The 20,222-nt window shown below is 53.5% G+C and overlaps 4 protein-coding genes across 4 annotated transcripts; 2 read left to right on the plus strand and 2 right to left on the minus strand.

Annotated features, from left to right (window-relative positions):
• Positions 1 to 2,270: 2,270 nt before the first annotated feature.
• Positions 2,271 to 2,633, plus strand: PG998_008644 (RlpA-like double-psi beta-barrel-protein domain-containing protein-containing protein; the record flags this gene model as incomplete). The annotated part of the gene is made up of 1 exon (XM_066875460.1): positions 2,271 to 2,633. The coding sequence occupies one exon, from the start codon at positions 2,271 to 2,273 to the stop codon at positions 2,631 to 2,633; it is 363 nt and encodes a 120-aa protein (XP_066731405.1).
• An 831-nt stretch (positions 2,634 to 3,464) lies between these two features.
• PG998_008645 (uncharacterized protein) lies at positions 3,465 to 5,166 on the minus strand (the record flags this gene model as incomplete). Its single annotated transcript, XM_066875461.1, has 5 exons — positions 3,465 to 4,156; positions 4,229 to 4,372; positions 4,456 to 4,839; positions 4,892 to 4,930; positions 5,001 to 5,166. The coding sequence occupies 5 exons, from the start codon at positions 5,164 to 5,166 to the stop codon at positions 3,465 to 3,467; spliced, it is 1,425 nt and encodes a 474-aa protein (XP_066731406.1).
• Positions 5,167 to 5,999: 833 nt separating this feature from the next.
• PG998_008646 (uncharacterized protein) lies at positions 6,000 to 8,580 on the minus strand (the record flags this gene model as incomplete). The annotated part of the gene is made up of 5 exons (XM_066875462.1): positions 6,000 to 7,050; positions 7,162 to 7,409; positions 7,567 to 7,617; positions 7,792 to 8,264; positions 8,541 to 8,580. 5 exons carry the CDS (start codon positions 8,578 to 8,580, stop codon positions 6,000 to 6,002), a joined length of 1,863 nt encoding a protein of 620 aa, XP_066731407.1.
• A 7,588-nt stretch (positions 8,581 to 16,168) lies between these two features.
• Positions 16,169 to 17,698, plus strand: PG998_008647 (GWT1-domain-containing protein; the record flags this gene model as incomplete). The annotated part of the gene is made up of 1 exon (XM_066875463.1): positions 16,169 to 17,698. The coding sequence occupies one exon, from the start codon at positions 16,169 to 16,171 to the stop codon at positions 17,696 to 17,698; it is 1,530 nt and encodes a 509-aa protein (XP_066731408.1).
• Positions 17,699 to 20,222: the final 2,524 nt, after the last annotated feature.

Consider the following 20,222-nt stretch of genomic DNA (forward strand, 5'->3'; position numbering starts at 1 on the left):
GAGTACGACGATGAAGGCGTCGATCCGGCTTACTTGCTGCATATATTCCCTAGAAGGTCACGGTATCGAGCTTTGGGATTTAGTGGATGCCTATAGTTGGGCTGACTACGGGTCTTCGCTGCAGAGGAATCGGGCAGTCCTGCTGTCGATCTGTTCTTCGTGGATTATAGGCACACTCGGTCGGATGAAGAAAAGGATTGGACTCGTCGCTGAACAACTCGTAAAGGGGGTTCGTTGTTGTGAGCAGTTATCCATTTTGAAGTCGACCAGTATGACGTTGTCTGTCATTGAAGCTTGGGATTTGCTGAGCATTCTCGTCGCCATGTTTTAGCCTGCGAGAGGTGGCTGCTGATGTCTTTGATTTGATCGCGTTCCCGAAATAGGGCTCGGTGCCATTGGCCAACCCCGCACTATGTCACCAAACAAAACGCCGTGTTGCAAACATATATGTAGGCGCATGTACGTGAGACGTAAGCCGGCTGACAGACGAGATCCCGAGCGATGGGCCAATGGTAGTTCGCTGTCGGAGCCATGTGCGATGTTGGCAGCCGCAGGGATTCTTTTATTGCCGTAGCACCAGGAAGGGGAAGTCTAGCCGGGCCGTGATCGACAGGAACCTGGGGACGATCGAAACCCAATGTTGGACGAAGCGGGAGGCGCTCCGGCGACCGGATAGAGGAGGCTCGGTGTGTGTGCGTGTGCGTATGTGCGTGTGTGTAGCCGCCCGCTAGTGCAAGCAAGGCCTTCGGGCTGCCATGTGTCTCGTCTCGATTTCCCCCATCCCGTCGAGCCACGCCACGCTTGCAAATTCGTCTCGTGTCGCCAGACGGCGCTATCTCGTCTGGACTGGAGGTTAAGGGGGCTCCCGGCTTGGCAACGATGGACTGCGGCCCAGTCAGGGACCTGCATTAAGGACGATTGCGGGGAAGAGGTTAGGTGCTAGGGTGTGTGTGCGAACTGCTGTCAGTCATTTTGGCAGGACCGCTTACATTGATCCGACCTGGTGCTACGTCCGACGCACGTAGCGTAGTTGGTTTTTCCAGCTGGGCTGTCATCTGAATCGATGGCGTCTACTACATGACTGAGGAGCCAGTCTGCACTGCGCACGCACTGGAAGTCCAGCACATAGTTGGTGGGTTGTCAGCGTTAGGGCCGGGTGGCTGCACAGGTAGTCAGTGCGGGCGGTTTTCAGTTGATTGATACCCTAATTCACTGGTGTTGTACGGCCTGCTCTGACAGCCAATTCAAATTTTACCAGCTTTTACCGATCGACATGGCCTAGAAGGGATCTAGACGTCTGCTATGGGGTTGTTCTCCAGTGTTCTAACGGCCTGGTAGCGGGGGCAGACCCCCACTGTCCACAAAACCACGTCGATTGATCGTTGATCAGTCTCGGTACTTTGTTCAGAGGGCCCGGGTCACGCACATCCTGTTCAAAACGGCCTCAAACTGATTGGAGGTGAATATCCTGTATTGCCGTCTTTACAGTGCTGGCGGACTTTCAGGAGAGGTCAGCGCCGAACACACATCCCGGCTTTCACAGCCAAGCCCAGGGGTGACGGTCAGCGAGCTGTCAAGGCTTGCGAATAAGTAATCAACGAGAAGATGCGGCTTTTTCTTCTTCTGCAAGGGACCGTTACACCTCGAAGCAAGAGTTTCCACTTCAACTAAACAAGCTCAGTAGGGCCGAGTCGTGCTTGGTTGGTAACACTGCACACTGACTCGCAGGCCTCGCAGGCTCTAACCCGCAAAACTGGACCAGCGGGCAGCGGGTTCGACGTGCCGGGGTCCCCCCCGCCTACGCTTGCCGACTTGTTTGGTGGAAACGGTTTGGTAAGAGGCATGCAGCACGCCTGCATCAATTCTTTTGTTCGCCATCTTTGCTGGCTTTGACAACGCAGATTGTGCAAAATGTTTCTCTAGCTCGTTGCCACCATCCCCCTCACTTCTCCAGAATGTTTGGTCCCGGCAAACGACTCGAGGGAAGCCGGGGCGAGGAACGGCACATGGCTGGGGAGTCCGCGTGTATATAATCCCCCTTTCCTCCGCCCTATCTTCGACTCCAGATCTTCATCCAACATCTTCATTCCCAACAACCACTTTCTTTCAAGACCAGGCGTCTTACACTGTTCGTTTCAGACACCAGCTGTCCTACTCGACCACACTCTCTCTTCTCAACTTCTAGACGAACCCTTGCCGTTCCTCTTCACTCTCTCAAACGAGTCCTTCTCTCAAGACACTTCGTCGAGTCTACCATTACCACCATCAACATGCCTTCTTTCACCACCGTCCTGGCCACCTTCGCCGCCACCGCCGGCCTCGTCGCCGCTCTGCCCCTCGAGGCCCGCAGCGGAGGCGACATGACCTACTACAACCCGGGCCTGGGCAGCTGCGGCCTCACCAACGGCGACGGCGACGCCGTCGTGGCCCTGTCGCCTGCCCAGTACGCTGCGCACCCGGACGCCTGCGGCAAGAGCATTGTCATCAACTACGGCGGCAAGACGGCCACGGCCACCGTCGTCGACAAGTGCCCCGGCTGCTCCGCCGACTCCATCGACGTCTCGCCCTCCATCTTCCAGTCGCTCGAGTCGCTCGACGCCGGCCGCGTCCAGGTTAGCTGGTCTTTCCAGTAGAGTAGCGGAGCCTACCTACCTACATCACTCTAGTCAGCGCGAGGCGCTTTCTTTCCTTCTTTCACTTCTTCCGGATGGAGCTGGGGGCTTTTCCTCCACATCCCGTTTTCTTTTAGATTTGCCAATGGATATTGGCTGGGGCTTGGGGACATTGGAGTACGGGTGTTTTGGCGGAGTACGGGAGATAGCCGCCGGAGAGACGGGTCTTAAGTCATGACTTGCCTTTAGATGATCGCATATTGCGGATAACCAAATGATACCTTTCTCATCCACCAACTCGGTTACTTTGAACATGCGATCCAATTTTCTGGTGCTATCAAGACATGTGAATGCCGAATTATACTTGTTTAGGCCTCTTCAAAGCTAACTTCGTCCAGAGAGCTGTCAATGTACTCAATTCAGCTGGCGCCATGTGTCGCTATGAGAGGGTAACGTTGCAAGCATCACACACAAACCAGGCACGAGCTATTATGAAAGTTATTTGTCAATTATGCTCAAGCAAACAGGAATACTGTATTTTTCTCTAGTATGTATCTAGGAGTATGAAAAACAAAACCCAATGAACCGTCAGACCCAACCACTACAATTATCCTCCACATTTGCCCCTTTTGATCAGCTCATCCCTTTCAATATAAACAAAACAGCCAGCCAAGTGTAAAATCAAGATCCCAAATAAACATTAGCGAGCGTATAAGCCAGATGGTGGTCTGCCAACCAGTCTCCTCCCGTTATTTAGGGGGTCATCGTCATACTCCTCGTATCGTAGCAGTTCTCTCTTTCGCGGCGGGCACTCCCGCCCCTCTTGGACAGGGTCGTCGGATAACACCGCCCTTACTTCCTCTGGCCGTAGTACACCGAGTGGACCGAGTCGTCGGCGCGGCCGACGCTGAAGTCGAGCGTCGAGCGGGCCTCGCCGACGACGTACCAGCACTGGTTGGTGACGCTCGAGAGCGACGCGCCGAGGCACTCCTGGGGCCGGCGGCCGGCGACCGCCGCGAAGGCGCTGCGGGTGCACGTCTGCAGGCAGGCGGTGATGGACACGGACGTCGTGACCTGGACGCCGCGGTGGTAGCGGTACGAGTAGCTGCACTGCACCGTGTACTGGCGGACGAGCGCCTGGCGGATGACGGCCGGGTCCTGCGTCAACACGCCCTGGGGCATCTGCTGCGGCTGCGGCTGCTGCGGCCGCGTGGTCTTCGCGGTCGTCTTGCCGCCGGGGACATTGATGATGGTAGGACCGTTGTTGCCGCTGCCGAATTGACGGCGGGGTGTGCTGGTGCCCAGGGCGATCTTGATGACGAGGCTGACGTCCACGCTGACGCCGACCTGGATGAGGCCGAGGAGCTGCAGGTGGACCTGGATGTCTTGGTACGTGATGACCTGGGTCTGCGCGGTGGCGTCGAACTCGATGATCTGCTTGCTGCAGAAGTCGGGGGCGCGGCTTGGGGGGCTGTTGTTCTTAGGAGGAGGGTTGTTGTTCTTGGGATTGGGGGGGATCACGGTGCCACTGCCACCATTGCCGCCTGTCGGGTCTCGGCGTTAGTATGTTATGTTGATGGTCTGGGTCTGAGAAAGAAAACGATCAAGTCGCTTACCGTTGCCGCCGTTACCTCCATTGCCTCCGGTACCTCCACTGCTGCTGCCGCTGCCGGAGTTGGCATTGCCACCGTTACCCCCGTTGCCGCCATTGCCACCATCGCCACCCTTGCCAGAGTTGCCGACTCCATTTCCTGCGTTACCTGTCGACTCTCAGCGTTAGTACAACACTGTGCCCAAGACGCAATGCAAAGGAAGAAGACGAAGAGCCACGAGTGCAACTTACCACCGTTGCCACCATCACCACCATCACCGGCCTTGCCCCCAGGCACACCAAGTCCGCCATTGCCGCCATCCCCGCCGTTTCCGCCGTTTCCCCCATTGCCGCCGCCGGCGTTGGTGGTGGCAGGCTGCTGAGGCAGGCCTACGCCGCGGGGGCCGGCGGGGGTATTGGTGGTGCTGCTGCTGCCGCCGCCGCCATCGCCGCCGTTCCCGCCGTTGCCCCCCTTCCCACCATCCCCGCCCTTGCCGTCGCCGCCCAGGGCCACGCCGCCGTTACCTCCCTGGCCGCCGTCGCCGCCGTCACCCGCCTTGCTGCCAGGCGTACCTTGGCCACCGTTACCACCGTTACCGCCGTCGCCACCATCGCCGCCCTTGCCCTTGCCGGAGCCTGCGCCACCGTCACCACCGTTTCCACCATTGCCCCCCCTTGCCCCCTTTACCGCCAGAGCCGCCCGGCTGCTGAGTGGGGGTTGGTGTGACTATTGTATGTTAGTTATTACTAGACTCTCAAGTTGAAGAGTCTGGAAAGGAACAAGTGGAATTATTTACCGCAGATGTAGTCGGGCTTGACGTCGACCTTGTGCTGCTGCTCGACCTTGATGTTGACCGACGAGCACTGCGAGAGCCGGACGGCCGCCGCGATGTCGACGACGCAGTGGCCCGGGCCGGACAGCTCGACGCCCAATGTGGCCAGAAGCGGGATCCCGGCTGCCATGTTGTAGTAGATTTGAGATTTGCGTGGGGGGAAATAGAGAGGGGGAGGGGGGTTCAAAAGTCCAAGGTTGTTAAGTGAGTGTGATGGTAGTGGGAAAGAGAGAGAAATGTGGGAGAGAAGCGAGTGTGGAAGTTGTTGCTTTGAGCTGATTGTGAACCTGATGATGAAAAGTGACCTACATCGTGGACGGAAAGCGATACTTATACGACAGATCTTGCTCCAGTACCTCGGCGAAGATGACGACGAAGTGCAATGATAGCCATTCCCAGGGATAGGTGTTTCCTTTTGTCGAGCTACTGGATTCAACCCTTCCCTCTGACCCAGATTCTGACTCCTGGCCCAGAAGCATCTCCTCGAGGAAACCGCTGCTTTTGATCCAGTGTGGGAGGTGTTCAATACAGGAACCCCAAGAACCCCAGGAGTTAATATCGCTCGGAGTGGCTGGATGTCTTGGGTGAGATGGTGCGCCACACAGCTTGGAACACCTCCTTGCTAGGGATGAGATAGGCAATGGTGTCACGAAAAGAAAAGGTCAAGCCACCAGTTGAAATGCATGAAAGGTCGATGTCAATTCCAAAACGCCGTGCCTATGTAAAGTGCGGATAGTGCCGAGTGTCAAAACCATTAGGCGCCTATCCTCGTTTGATCGCTGTCATGTCCTCGACCCTATGTGCGAGCCGTCCTGCTCATCAACCACTACCACAGAGTGACAGCAAGCCCAAAATGACCTGGGAAAATGTACGTTTACGCCAAACCACCGAAACCGCTCATTCAATCAATACCGCACAAGACATCTATCTTCGTCATCCTGAGAAATAAAATAAGTAGAACCCTCACAGGCCGCCGCCAACGCTAGCGGCGGGCTTGCCGGCACGGCGTCCAAGTAATGTAGCCCCGTCAAGGCTGAGTTCGAATGCACCTTTTTGCTTTTGTTGGGCGCGAACCTGTTGTCGGGCCGCGTGCGTTACTGTCGCGCTGTGTTGGCCATATCCCTTCTGTTCCTTTTCGGTGCGTTCCCGCTCGCGACCACGTTCTTGACCCTTACCCAAGTTGGTGTCACGCATGCGCTGCTCGAGTTGCGAAGAGCCGTCGGCCTTGTGCACATACTCGGGGTCGGACTTCTCTTCACCATCGTCCGACTCCTCGTTGAGGTTGGCAAGACGGGATGGAGCACCACCCTTGACACCGATCTGCTTCCGACGCTTGGCTTCCTCCTCTTGGCGATGTACCGAGTAACCGACATCGAAAATCTCTCGGAGGTTGACAGCACCTGGTGAGCGGAAGTCCATACGCTTTCCGCCATCGACAAAGCGGGCAGCATCGAATGCCAGAGGAGTTTCTCCTGCAGTGGCCTTCTTCTCTTCGCGGGGCGTCGGCCCAGAGCCACGGACCCACGGGTGGGCCAGGAACTCAGTAATCGTATATCGCTTCTCAGGATCGACACACAGGAGATGAGAGATCAGGTCCTGAGCGGATTTTGAAATGTCGTCCCACCAGGGGGAGAGGAACGTGAATTGACCCTTGGCGACCTTCTCTGTGAGTACTTCGATACTCTCGTCGTAGAACGGCGGGAAACCACATAGCAGTGTGTACAAGACACAGCCCAGGGCCCACATGTCGACCGATTTCGAATAGCGCTCATCCTTGACGATCTCTGGGGCGGTATATCCGACAGTACCGCAAGGTGTCATTGTTTGGTTGTCCCATACAATCTTTGACAGACCGAAATCGGCAATCTTGATCCGACCGATACCGCCAGCGCCCACGCCCGGGATGAACTCACCCTCGTCGACCTTGTCCTCATCACCTGGCTGCTTTGGCTTGGGGACCTTAGCCGGGACAAAGGGAGTGGCTTCAAATAGAATGTTTTCGGGTTTGATATCGCTACAAGGGCAATTAGAACATATTTCGTGTGTGGTTTATGACGTCATTGATCAGCAGCCACCGCGCACCTGAACAGCGACGCGGTTGAGACTGGGGAATGGCAGGACTCACCGATGGACAACTCCGCGCTCCTCGTGCAGGTACTCCAGGGCATTGGCAACCTGTGTAATGACGTGCCTGGACAAGTCCTCGCTGAAATACGTGAGACGAACAATTTGATGGAACAGTTCGCCACCGGGGGCCAATTCGAGAATGATGTAGTAGTATTGCCGGGACTCGGAGAAGTCGATTAATTTGATGATGTTGGGGTGATCAAGCTGTCGCATGATTTGCACTTCCTTGAGAATATTTGCACGCTGCTCCGTGTTAGTCGCAATTGCGCTGGATTGGTAATGGCGGTGGGTGGCATAGGCCCGAAGAACAATTCAACCAATACAACGAAAAACAAGAAAGCCAAGGAAGATGGTGCAGCGCATAGTGTGGATAGTTGGACAAATGAAAAGTAAGTTCTCGCACCTCTGCAGCCTTTGGCACCTTCTTAAAGTCCGGATGTAAATGGTTGTTGCCCTATCGAGACACCATGGTTGGTAAAAGGAGACGGCGGGACGGGAAAGCTCCTCGGCCAGGTTTTGATAGACAAAAGAAAACGGGCAGCGCGTGGAAAGGGGACAGACGATTAAGCGTCGACCAAGGAAAGTCACAGCGGTCGATGGCAGAGCTCAACCAGTAGCCTCAACTCACCTGCATGCTGTTCATTTCGAATTTGCGGACGACCTTGATGGCGCACTCGCCGGCACCGCCGGTCAAGTCCTTCGCTCGGTAGACATTGCTGAAGGCACCGTCGCCCATCTTCTCGAGGAGCTGCCATCGCTCCAGTCCGGGATACTTGGGAAACTTGCCGCGGGTCTCGTTCTCCTCCTGGACCATCTTGGCGACGTGTTCCTCGTGTCCGCTCTTCGTCCTGGCGTCGACAGACCGCTCGGCTGCGTGGGCAGCTACATCATTGGCCTGGGCAACCCGGTTCTGCTGGCCGGCGCCTGGCTGGACACTGTAGGCATCCGGTATAGGCTGGGGCATCTGGCCGTTATGCTGACCGGCCCCAACGGGTTCTGTTATGTGTGCCATGGCCTTTGCTGGTGGTGGAGCTTGTGGTGGTGAATTGTCATGGTGTTTGCGCTGTGTGTCGTCGTTGTTGTTTGCCCTGGCTTGCTTGCCTATTTGGGGGAAATAAAAAGATGATGTCAGTGGGCGCACAATAGAAAGAAAGAGTGGACAGTACGTCTGCAACATGTACCTGGGAGATGACACGAGCTACGTCGACATGAGACCCCAGGAAAAGAACCAGACAAAGGAATAATCCAGGCCGATCGCCATCGGGGTTCTGCCGCATTGGCACTCAAGCCCCTTCCACTTTGAAGAGACACGGGAAAACACGACCGGGGTGGGAGGAAGATTGAATAATCAAAACAACGAGATGGGTTGCGGCTTACCATGACGAATAAAATTCTTGAGCTGTTGAATTGTAGACATTTTGAAAACGTCACCGAAGAGGCTGCTTTCAACCTTTTTCTTCGCTTTGCCTTTGCGCGAGGTGCAAGCCTCAGGAAATCAAGAACAGTCCGCTCCGACGCTCGCCAAAGTTTCGGATTAGGGAAGCAAAGTCGGCGAAAAACAGTGTCTCTCTCTAGCAAACCCACTCTAGCGTGAGTGTCGATGAAGAAGAAGAAGAAGAAAAAGAAGAAACGCACGACAAAGGTACGTCGCGGGTAGCTGCGGTGTCTCTGCAGGTATCTTTGGTTTCGGGTAGGTTTGGTTTGTCGTTGAGTTGCTCTTTGGAGGGGGGAAAACCGAGTTGAACTACTGTAACGTCGAAATTTGGGTTGGGCGAGGTGCTGGTTCTGATGGGGAAACGACCTTTTGATCAAAGCAGTCCAAAGAGGGCGGGAAAAAACGTCTAGTTGGTTATGACGCAGGTGGTGATCGGGTGGTGAAGAGGTGGCGGCAAGTCGCTAAACAGTCGGGGGAACTGACTGGGTGACTGACTGGATCAAACGGGATTGTGGGAACCAGGTGTTCTGTCTGTCGCCTTGTGAATTTACTTTCTTTCGATTTCCTCTTTCTGTCTCTTGCTCCTGTCTCTGTCTGTCTGTCTGTCTGCTGTGTGTGCTCTCTCTCTCTCCGTTCAAAGTTGGGATTCAGGGCGGAAAATCAGATCTTAGAATATGCGACGAGTCAAACAAGAAAATCCGAAAGAAGATGGCAGTTAGTTAGTAGTGTCATCTATGTATGCCCGAAAATGAAGAGGAAAGAAAATTATTCAAGGCTCAAACAGGATATGCCAGGAAAGCTTTAAAGTGGATTGCCGGCGACCCGTGCTAAGGTTCAAGCAAGCTTAGAGCAGAGGGTAAGGCCAAAAACCAGGTGCCCAGAAGTGACGATGTGTGCTTCACGCGCTGCACAACAATATGCCCATCCAGTGGTAGTGGTGTCAGTGCCAGGCGCGCAAGGAGATGCCAAATGCCCTGGAACTGGCTGGAACTGGGACTGGAACCGGAGCCTTGGTAGACTGAACAAGCCTGACTGACTTGACTGGCTGGTCTCGGGCTCGACTGGAGGGGTCAAGGCCAGGTCAGGTAGCGACAAGGTACCTTTGGGTACCTGTAGCCGAAATTATGCTGCTAGGTAGCCGGGGGGTGATGGGGGGTTCGATGATGTCGTTGCTCTCTACTACTTTTGATCAGCCTGGCTGGCGGCCGAGGAGCTGTCTGGCTGTTGTCTGGGAACGAAACGCTACGAACGGTCCCGACGGAAAACAAAACAAGCAGGTCGGTCGTCGACGTGTATCAGATATGCAGATGCAGCCCGGAAAGTTTGATGGGAAGGGTGAATCTGGATCCCAAGGGCTGATTGGAGTCTGGTCCGGTTGATGATGATGATGACAAACGTGCAAGGTGTCAACCCATGTAATTAATTCCAGACAAAGCGACGAATGAGGGGCGGCGTTGACGTTGGCTAGAGTCAGAATCTGGAAATAGGCAATGCCTGAATTGGCAGCTGAAGCAGGTGAGCGACGGCTGGGTTTGTTATTCTGGCCCAGGATTGCGTATTGCCAGGCATTGCCAGGCAGGCAGAGAGCGCGAGAGTCAGAGGGCGGGCAGCGGGCGAGGGTACTTGGGCCGGCCTCCATCAGAAGGACAGCAGGGATGGGTGATATCATCCATGTACCTTGCAAGTACCCTGGCTTTGGATTTTTGATGTCACCTCGCCAGCTTTCTTGCGCCCCAACTCAACTTGTTAATCCAGATTGAAAATGGGCCAAGCAAGCGGGTCCGGCCGATTGCGGGTAGGAGTAGCAGCACCCATTTAGAACACAACTTTACGAGGAACAGAGGCGAATGCAGAGTGGCATCGAGGAGAAGTCGAGTTGCAGTCCGAGCAGCGAGGTAGTAGGCGCCCGAAACACTGCTGAAGTATGTAGTTCATCCGCTTATTCATCATCGAAGCTTCATCCTGCACGCAGCGAACCGTTGTTGTAGCAAAGGAGGCCGAGCGAGCGAACTCCCGCCGCTCCCTTGCCTACCCACCCGGCGCGTTGCAGATTCGATGTAACTCTCGTCGAGCGTATTGGACAAGGTTGCATGGTATCGGCATGTGCTGAAGCTTTCTACAGTACTTTCCATATGGATGCAGGACATTGCGTCGAATCGGCATTCATGATATTATCTATGCCAAGATCAACATGGAGCTGAACGCTCCAGTAGCAGCGAATACTACTGTGAATGGACGGACAGTGGGAGACGCAGACGGACCCGAAGCTACCAATGCGGTCAGAGACACCAGCTGTGTCTAAGTAGCCTATGCTTCGGCTACACGATTGACACTACAAATTCGATGCTCACTACCCCAGATGTACTGAGCCGTCTAGGCAAGTAGCTACCAGCCCAGCTACAATTCCATATGCATTCGCAGCTTCAATAAAGAGAGTTGCAGGCAGAGAGACAAGCCCCTCAGCCTGAGATAACAGGGTACGGCGGCTGCCAGCAGAGCAACGCCTCGCGGCTCGTCTATGAAGGAGTGCCCTCTTACCTAGGTGTCTCTGTTCTCAGCGACCGCTGCTGCCACGGCGATGATGCTGATGATGCAGGTGTCAATGAATAAGCACATTCCATAGAGAGCCATCTTCCATGCTAACTCGATGGTGGCCGCATGGGCAATATGCAAATCCTTGACTCTGCTTGGGCCTTGATTGCTTAGCGAGGGGTCCCGGCATGACGTAGGAAGCAGCGTCATTTCAGGGATGCCTCCGCACCCAGATCGAGGGCTAAGTGGGCAGAGCCATCACTGGCCGTTCTGCCATTGGCCAAGCCAGCAAGCCAATCCCCTGATACGTCAAGGCCCCCTGGCCATGGACGTCAACATTCTCGCAGCCCAATCGTCATCTCTGTTGTTCTTTATTCTCATTGCTTTGCTGGGCACACCGAAAATGGCATCCTCACAGGCTCTCGAATTGACTCAAATATGAATATTGTCACCGCCTACTAAGTACTCGTCCCGCCATGCCGCTACATACATATGGTTCCTCCGCGTTCTACTTACAAATTCTTGAGCCTATACTGTTAGCAATAGCCTCGTCCCTAGCCAAGCATCCATGGGGAGGTTCTCTTTTGACGCAGTCACGCTATTTACATGGTCTCCCTTAGCCAGCGCAGTTTTGAGCTGTCGTAGGTTCTAGTCGCTATTCCAAGTAGAGGTTTGCTCTGCGACGTTAGCTGAAATGTGCTGGAAGAAATCCATCAACTGCTTATTGAACTGTCGTAATTCATACACATTTAGAGATATCGATTAAGCCTCTGTTACCCCGCTGTCCATCATACACCAGTGCGGACGCCCATGACGAGGGCGCCGTCATTATGTATCAAACTGGTGGTGGTGCGGGCACGTTAATAAGACGCCGTTAGCCACCATCGCGTCCTCAATTCTGTCGATCTCTGTCGAATCAGTCATGTCCGGCCCTCTATCATCTCACCCCATGCCATTTCGGTTCGGGACGGTTCGTCTCAGAACGGTCACCATGAGGTCCAGCTCCAGTGAATAGCATTCCCCATTGCCACCGACCCCTGGCGGCAGCTGTTGTTATCTAGAACACGTGCGCGAGCTGCGTGCCGCCAAGAGCCGGAGCGAAGTCTCCGCGTAATTGTGGTTTGTCAGCTAGGAATTCTCTCTCAGGCTGCATCTAGCCTATCAGCCTCTTGAAACTCATGGACCTGGATGACTTCGTGGTCGGAAGCACCCAAAGTCGGAAGAGGATCATATGTCGACAGACGTTGTGCGGAGCTGTGGGGGTTATACCGCCCTACTGTCCATAAGGTTGACCAAATGCAACCTGAGCTTCTGGGAGACTCGGATTTCCCATGTCTCTGAATCCATTGGCCGACAGCGCTGGTATGTAGCCGTGCCGACAAGTATGCCCCTCCTTGGTGACTTTGTGCCCCTGCCCCTTTGGCCAACCCCACTGAAGAATGCGCGTTAACCAAGGCAATTGCCCAGCAAACTCGAGATGCCCATGGCGAACGGCATTAGGCGAGATTGCTATATCAAACCTTACCTCTCCTCCTCCTGCCATATTTTTATCTCGTACTTTGCAATACTGTCGTACTTGTCAAATTAATTGCAAAGCTTGCAAGTTGCAACTAACATTCTTCTTTCGCAAACTTGCCCGGCGTCACACGAAATGGACCCTGAATTTCGGCCGTTCGGCCCAATGGCGACGGTTTCCCCGCACTTGGGATGGGAAATTACTTCACAGCACACCGCCGAACTCGGTTTTCTGCCGAGCGATCACGGGAAAAGGATGAAATTCATGCCTGAAATGCGATAGGCTCGCAGTCGAAGTCAAGTCTGCATCCCGTCCCCTGATGGGCCCCCTTCCCCCTTTGGCCGTGATGCTGCTAGATCTTTCTGGGTCTCTGGGTCTCTGGGTCTTTTGGGCCTCTGGGTCCAGTCCGTTAGCGACGGCCTGCCCGACCCGACTCGCGACAACAGGGTCTAGATTGAGAGTGACTTTCTCTCGACACATATTCTAGTCTTGACCGCCTAATTATCAGGTTGTCTGCCCGTCGAACCGCTGGGCGCTTCCACTGTAACATATGTCGTGCTCGAGATACATACACATATGCAAGCCCGATTGGATTTCCCATCTTATTACTCGGCTGCAGCGCTTCTGCAGCATGCATGGTGGGATGATGTGCCCTGGCCGGTCGGAGTTAACGAATACCTACCTAGCGGACAATTCTCGGGGAAGCTTCTGGCCTGTTCACCACCATAACGTAACGACTTGGCAATTGGTTCGAATCGGGTGCCGAGCTGCGAGCCCAACTTCGACGTCGGATTGCCCTTGAAGGGATATGCATATTTCAAGCATGATATCGTTCTCGATGCAGTTAGCATTGCCCAGAACCCAGATCTGATGTCCCAAAATCAGGGTTCGTCCGAGCTTCCTTCAACCTGGTGCAATAATGCGACCCCTGGTCTCAAGGTGTGATTGGGTACAAATGATCATGGTCAACTAACCGCTCAAATGGAATTACAAAAAGGAAGAAGAACAAGGTCTTTTGCATTGCGAGTAGGTACTGGCTATAGAGTTGCGACTGTAAGCCTGTTCCATATAGGTGGGAACAAAACGGACGGTCGATGGTTGGGCTGTAAGCAAAAAGGATATTCAGAGGTGTATACCACTGAATATCGTAGGTCCGCCTGGGGCTCGAACCCAGAATCTCCTGATTCGTAGTCAGACGCCTTACCATTGGGCCAACGGACCGTTTTTGATTGAGAAATAGCATGTAAAAGTGATACATGATGGAACAGCTTTGCTTTGCACGCTTCGAGCAAGACAGGAAAGTGCTGTGGTGGTGGGTGACGAAGTTTTGGTATGGTAGATGAAGTTTCTACTCCGCGGATTTGGTGAATGTCGGATAGGGACAATCCTTGGTGGTGGAAGTGGGGAATCAGAGGGGAGACAGGGATATGCTGAGTTTGTGATATGGAACCAGGACCAGGTGCTGGTGTGTTGACAGGTTGGCACATCTCTACCACGGTAACAACTTTAACGCAGGTAGCCTAGGAATGGAAGGCACTATCAAAGACAATTCTTCTGGCCTTCGTGGATGGTCGAGGTGTACTGAGATGAGAGATTCGTGGCCTAAAGCCAAAGGCATGGTGAACATATTTTCGAAATTGTGTGCTGCTCAGCTGATCTGCCCAGTACTAATACCTGTAGGTACAAATGCCTTCTTACATGCAATCCGATGCTATCGTTATATGACTTTCGTTATAGCTATATATGTATCATCAGGACTGATGTGTATCAACCTGATGTGTGTTGATGCTCTGTCATCCCTCTGTCTTCAACTCACTTCAATGTACTAATATTAATTCATAATATACGCGCTTTACTTCATGAAGTTCTAATACTAATACTTAGCTATATTGTTGAAAGTAATAGCTAATAGTACGAATACCAACTCTCAGCAATTGAATCAAAGAAATGGCCTCCTATTAGAGCAGAACCAGCAACATTTCTCTGAGTCGTAACTACCAGCTTTACATTGGCCCGAAAAAGGAAGAAGGAATAAGTAACTACCTACAGTGTTGTCATATTATACTCTCCTCGGCATCTAACAACTCTTCCACTTTCTGGTCCCCCAATGAAGACAATCTCCTGCTTGTATAGGATAGAGCAGACTCGTCACACTTGCCCCTTTCTAACTATATAGAGTAATCAGTCGATTCTGTTCTTCGGAGAAGCTTGGGTCAGATTCAGGATATGAGATCAACGAGCAGGACAGGTTGAAACCTACCAATCATCAAAGATAAAGTATGTTGTGATGATATCTGAATTATAATAATCTCAGGCCAGGTATTGTGCTAACAAACAAATGCAGGATATCACTGCTGTTCTTACTACAGGAAAGCCTTGTAACATTCCTTGTTGCTGTTCGGCCTTTCACAGAGTTAGGGCTTGAATATCCATTGAGAGTCTAGGAGTTGACTGCCGGCAGAGAGTGAGTGGGTGGCCGCAAATACAGAGCTCACCGTTTCGAAAAAAACAACGTAAAGAGTTTGTGATGAAATCAAGTTTGATCAAATCAAGAAAAGAGGCATATTGAAACGTCAGGCTCGTAAATACTTGTGTTGGTTGGCCCGCGCCCTTTTGGAGGCAGTCTTGATGTCCTGGCGGGATTAATGCAAGTTCAGGGAGCAATTGTTCAACTAATTGGCTACCATGGATCTAGTCAAGGTTGCACACGGTCTGGTTTAGCTCCCAATAACGAATTCATTCTAATCTTCAATGCTGGGTACTGTTGGGAGCATATACAAGAACTGCTTGGTAAGGGTTGCTTATGTATAAATGATGTATTTCTGGCTACGCAGCACATCGCTTCTCTGGATGACCTGTCTTGGTACCGTTTGTAATCGATATCGAGCAAAGTAATGCCTGGCGTCAGCACTTTTGGCTACTGCTGTCCAATACCGTATTCAGGCATTGTCTGCTTGGACTCCGGGGCAGTACTATCTGGGGGCGTGGTCAAGTTGGGAGCTGTGGACTGCAGTCATATAACGGAGCGACGCTGGAAGTTCAACTTGGGCCCGTTCATACTCTTAATGGGTGGTTGAGATCAATTCCTGTACCACCCAATATATGGACAATACTTCAAGGGCTGTGTATCAATGCCTTTTCTATGTGTCCAGAACAGCAGAGCCTCACTTGTAGTAGTAGCAGGGGTCGTGGTTGTTGCAAGCGAGCCGACAGCACCCCCACTAATGCTTGATTCGCAAGTTTTGATAGGCTGTGATCGCAAAATGTTTTCTCCACCAGATCTTGCGCTTCCAATTCCCAGAAGGCAGTATCGCCACGTCAATTGTAGTCGGATGGAAGCTCACACTTTTGGCAATCTGTCATCGCAACGTTTTGCGACACGTTGCCTTTTACTAGGACTATAACAGTAACGACATGTCTGCACTTAGGTAATCGGCATCTGATTGTCATTACTTACTTACTCGCTCCCCGCTCCAGCTACTTGGTCTATCTCGCGCACGATTGATTCGTCGACTCGACAAAATGGCGAGCGCCGCTTCCAACGCAGCAAGCTACAAACAGCTGAAGGAGGACTTCGTGTCGAACCTCTCCGGCGGCGAAGCTTCCGAAGTGAACTACGTGACCGGCATTAGCTTCGTAGCGATACTGCTTTGGTCCGTCCTGCAAAAGCGACAATCCTTCTTCAAATCCTACGGCCCGGTGGCCCTTCTCGTCGATTTCCTGCTCAGCGTGTGCGCCTTCCTGCTCGCCATCACCATATACGCCGACAAAACGTTCTTGCTGTCGGGTCTGCTGATAGCACCGGCGATTCTGATCTACGCCCTGCCGACGAACCTCGCTGCGCCCAAGAAGAAGCCGAAGCTGCCGCCGACGGCGCAGTCCAAGAACAAGAATGAGAAAGATGCTGGCCAGGCGGCGGGTCGGGGCGAGCTGAGCGTACTCTCGGTCAAGCCCTTCCTCACACACTACCGCGGGTCTTTGATGATCATGACGTGCCTGGCTATCCTGGCGGTGGACTTCCGTCTGTTCCCGCGGCGCTTCGCCAAGGTCGAGACTTGGGGCACCTCCCTGATGGACGGTGGTGTCGGAAGCTTCGTTTTCTCCGCCGGCGTTGTCGGCGCGAGGCCGCTGTTGAAAGAGCGCGCCACAGGACGCACCACGCCCTTGAGTCGACGACTCCTAGACTCAATGCGCCATTCTCTGCCCTTGCTGGTCCTGGGTGTCATTCGGCTGTTGAGCGTCAAGGGCCTGGATTATGCCGAACATGTGTCTGAGTACGGCGTGCACTGGAACTTCTTCTTTACTCTGGGGCTTCTCCCGCCCTTTGTGGCCCTGTTCCAGAGTGTACTCAAATACGTGCCTAGTTACGCCGCCATTGCCATCTTGCTGGGCGTCATATATCAAATGGTACTGGAAAGCACCAACTTGAAAGCCTACATTCTGCTCGCGCCGCGAACGGATCTGCTGTCCAAGAACCGCGAGGGCATATGCAGTTTTGTCGGATACCTGGCCATTTTCCTATCTGGCCAGGACGCGGGGATGTACATGCTGCCCCGCAAGATCAACGGCACCAAGAACTCCACCCCTGGCGCCCAGAGGAACACGCTGCTGCTGATCATGGCAGTCTGGACCGGCATCTGGGCGGCGCTGTACTACCTGGTGACGAACCCCGTCCGCGGCGCCGGTCTCGACGTCTCGCGCCGCCTGGCCAACCTGCCGTACATCCTGTGGGTCGCCGCGACCAACAACGTGACGATCCTCGCCTTCTGCGCCATCGACAGCTTCTGCTTCCCGGCCTTCTACAACGCCCAGGACGCGCGGGCGGAGCGCGAGGCCTACCTGACAGCCACGAGCCGCGTCCTGCGCGCCTACAACCGCAACGGGCTGGCCGTCTTCCTCGTCGCGAACCTGCTGACGGGCCTGGTCAACTTGACGGTGCCCACGCTCCACGTGGGGCCGGTGGCTACAATGGGGATCCTCTTAGGGTATGCGGCTACCGTGACCGGTGTCGCTCTGGGCTTGGATTACATGGATGTCAATATCAAGTTATAACCGCGGATACATGGATGATGTTCAAATTTATATCAATTCAATACAACTGACTGCGATTCACCCATATGCTACACGCCCGCTCGAAGACCCACTCTCGACACAAGCCAGTGTTGAGGATTAGTACAATGTTGTTTCAACCTTGATAGGAGAGCAATAGCGGAAGCCCAAGCTGTTTGCCAGACCCTCAAATGCGACGGGCAAGTATTACAAATACCTTAGCTCGCCTGCCTGCATGACTGTTTGGTGTTTGTGAGGAGACGAATGGCGACTCCTCGCCTCCTTGAATAGGGGCAATTAATTGAGCACGTTGATCGCCCACGTGCCAATTAGTGCTCGCCCACCAGGGGAATATTGACTGGTGTTCGATCATTACGTGGGCACGACACGATTATAGAGACTAGGGGCAGCATCGACTATGTAAGGCTGGCTTTGAGCTCCCAGGTCGCACCCGGGGAACAAACACAACCGAGGCAATAGTATATAGACGCAGGAGGCCACTCTTTGGATGTCAATGGAGCATTTCTAGCAAAAGGAATAGAGCAGCCCTACCCGAGGGCGAGGACCAACCAGGGTCATCTTAATAAAACTCTGCTTCCATCCACCCGACCGCGGCTCCTTTTATCTCTTAAAACCCGAGGCATCTGCATCCATTCACAGGCGCCAAAACGGGCTGCAACCGAGAAACAATTACCCGTCTACGTTACAGATACTGCCTTTTGTATCGCCAACGCATACATCCAAAATCCAGATCGATTGGCTCGTAACAAACTGGACCAGCAAAAGGAAAGAAGGCAGGAGCTGCATGCATGGCAGGATGCATGCATACATGTATGTATATGTATGTATGGGGCGGGCGCGGAACCGGTTCATTCATCCTGCTTGATGCTGATACAATAAACGCCCAGGTCACATGTATCTGTATATAGGCTTTTTTTCTTTTCTGAGACAATTGGTAGGAAGATGCAGCAAGCAACCTGTACCGGCCCGTCCGCCCAACCACCGGTGAGCTGCACACCCAGCAACAACGTCCTCGGCTTTCTTGCATGCCGGATGGGAAAAGGTCAAGAGGTGATGCTCCCCCATTGGGGAGGAGGGTTCAATATCAGCGGCATTAGTAGCACTGCCAGGACCCGTGCCATCCCTCTCGGATATATGTGGCTGGTGTAGTAGGACGGCGGCGAGCAGCAGGCTTGGCCTGTTGTTGGGAGCGTCAAAACTAGATTAGGCAGCGACATAGCAGAAGCAAATATATCGTCAGCAGCAACGATACGAAAATAGACACACACAGAGTACACATGCACGGGTATGGCAGATGCCCCTCTACTTCAGAAACAAGAAACAGCCCTGCAGCAGCAACCAAACGACGAGCGGAGGGCGGGTGCTTCAACTTGACCGATGCATGCCGAGGGAGACGGAATGCGCGCGAGAGTAAAACAAAATAAAAACAAGCGCTTTCCCGTCTAGCCGATTCAGCTGCGTGCATGCATGAAAGGGGGAGAGGGAGGGTAAGCAGGACAGACGCATCGGGCTGGCGGGCAGAAAGAATACACGAGCCAGCCAGCCGTAGTCTGTCTGGTATGGGAGAGAGGGAGAGAGAGCATGGTGCATATGGTTACATCACTTCCTGCGTTGAGTTTGGGGACGGCATGAACTTCATGCTGGACGAGGAATGGGGAACCTTGGGAACATCGCCGCCAAAGCTCCGGCATCAAGCGCCGTGTGCCCGTCAGGTGGCTTCTTCTGCTGGACTGTGTGCTGTGTGCGGTTGGTTGCGGGCATTGCTGCGGGCATTGAAGAACTCCACCAGGGGGGGGATGATGAATGGTCTCGCGATATTTTAATCAACTGAAGCCGGTAGGTAATAAGTGTCTTGAGTATTGCCAGAGTGCTAGTCTTCTAGTCCCTGGGGAAAGACCGTGGGAAATCAAAGCTTCGCATCGCAATTTGTTTGTTCTCGAAGTTCGGCTCGGTGGAACCACATGTTTCATGCAAGGATGGACCTGCAGATTTAAGGATTGCCGGGGTTGGGGTGGGGGTGGTGTTTGTGATGCCATGAATAGGCCGGGAGACTTGTCCAGGAAGATGGTGGTAGTTTCGATCCTTAGCCGCCGCGTCGAGTGTCGTTCACCCCGAACCGAGAGAGGCGCTTTGAAGATCGGGATCCATCTCCCCTCCAGCCTCCCAGGGGGATGTCGGCAAAGGAAGACGGAAAAAAGCTCCTTGGTCCTGGGCTTCCGTTTCGTCAGAGGATCGAATTGGGCTCTAGAAGGGTTCTGGTGCCTTGGAAGGGAGGAGGAAGAAGGGCTGAACGGCACATCCTAGACCCCGAAAATGGAAATCCCCGTCAGCCGTCATCTCCGGCGTCAATGCGAAATTGGAGATATGTGGTGGTTGATGGGGAAGAAGAAGAGTGCATCACCACATCGTAAAGTGGCATCAGCAGCTGACAGATAGCCTGTTTGAGAGACCGTGACACAAGAAGAAAAGCAGGTTATTTCGTGGAAACGAAAACGAAGCCATCCCG

Source organism: Apiospora kogelbergensis (genome assembly GCF_038363985.1).
Source record: "Apiospora kogelbergensis strain CBS 113332 chromosome Unknown utg000005l_segment0_segment0, whole genome shotgun sequence".
Taxonomy (NCBI): Eukaryota; Fungi; Ascomycota; class Sordariomycetes; order Amphisphaeriales; family Apiosporaceae; genus Apiospora; species Apiospora kogelbergensis.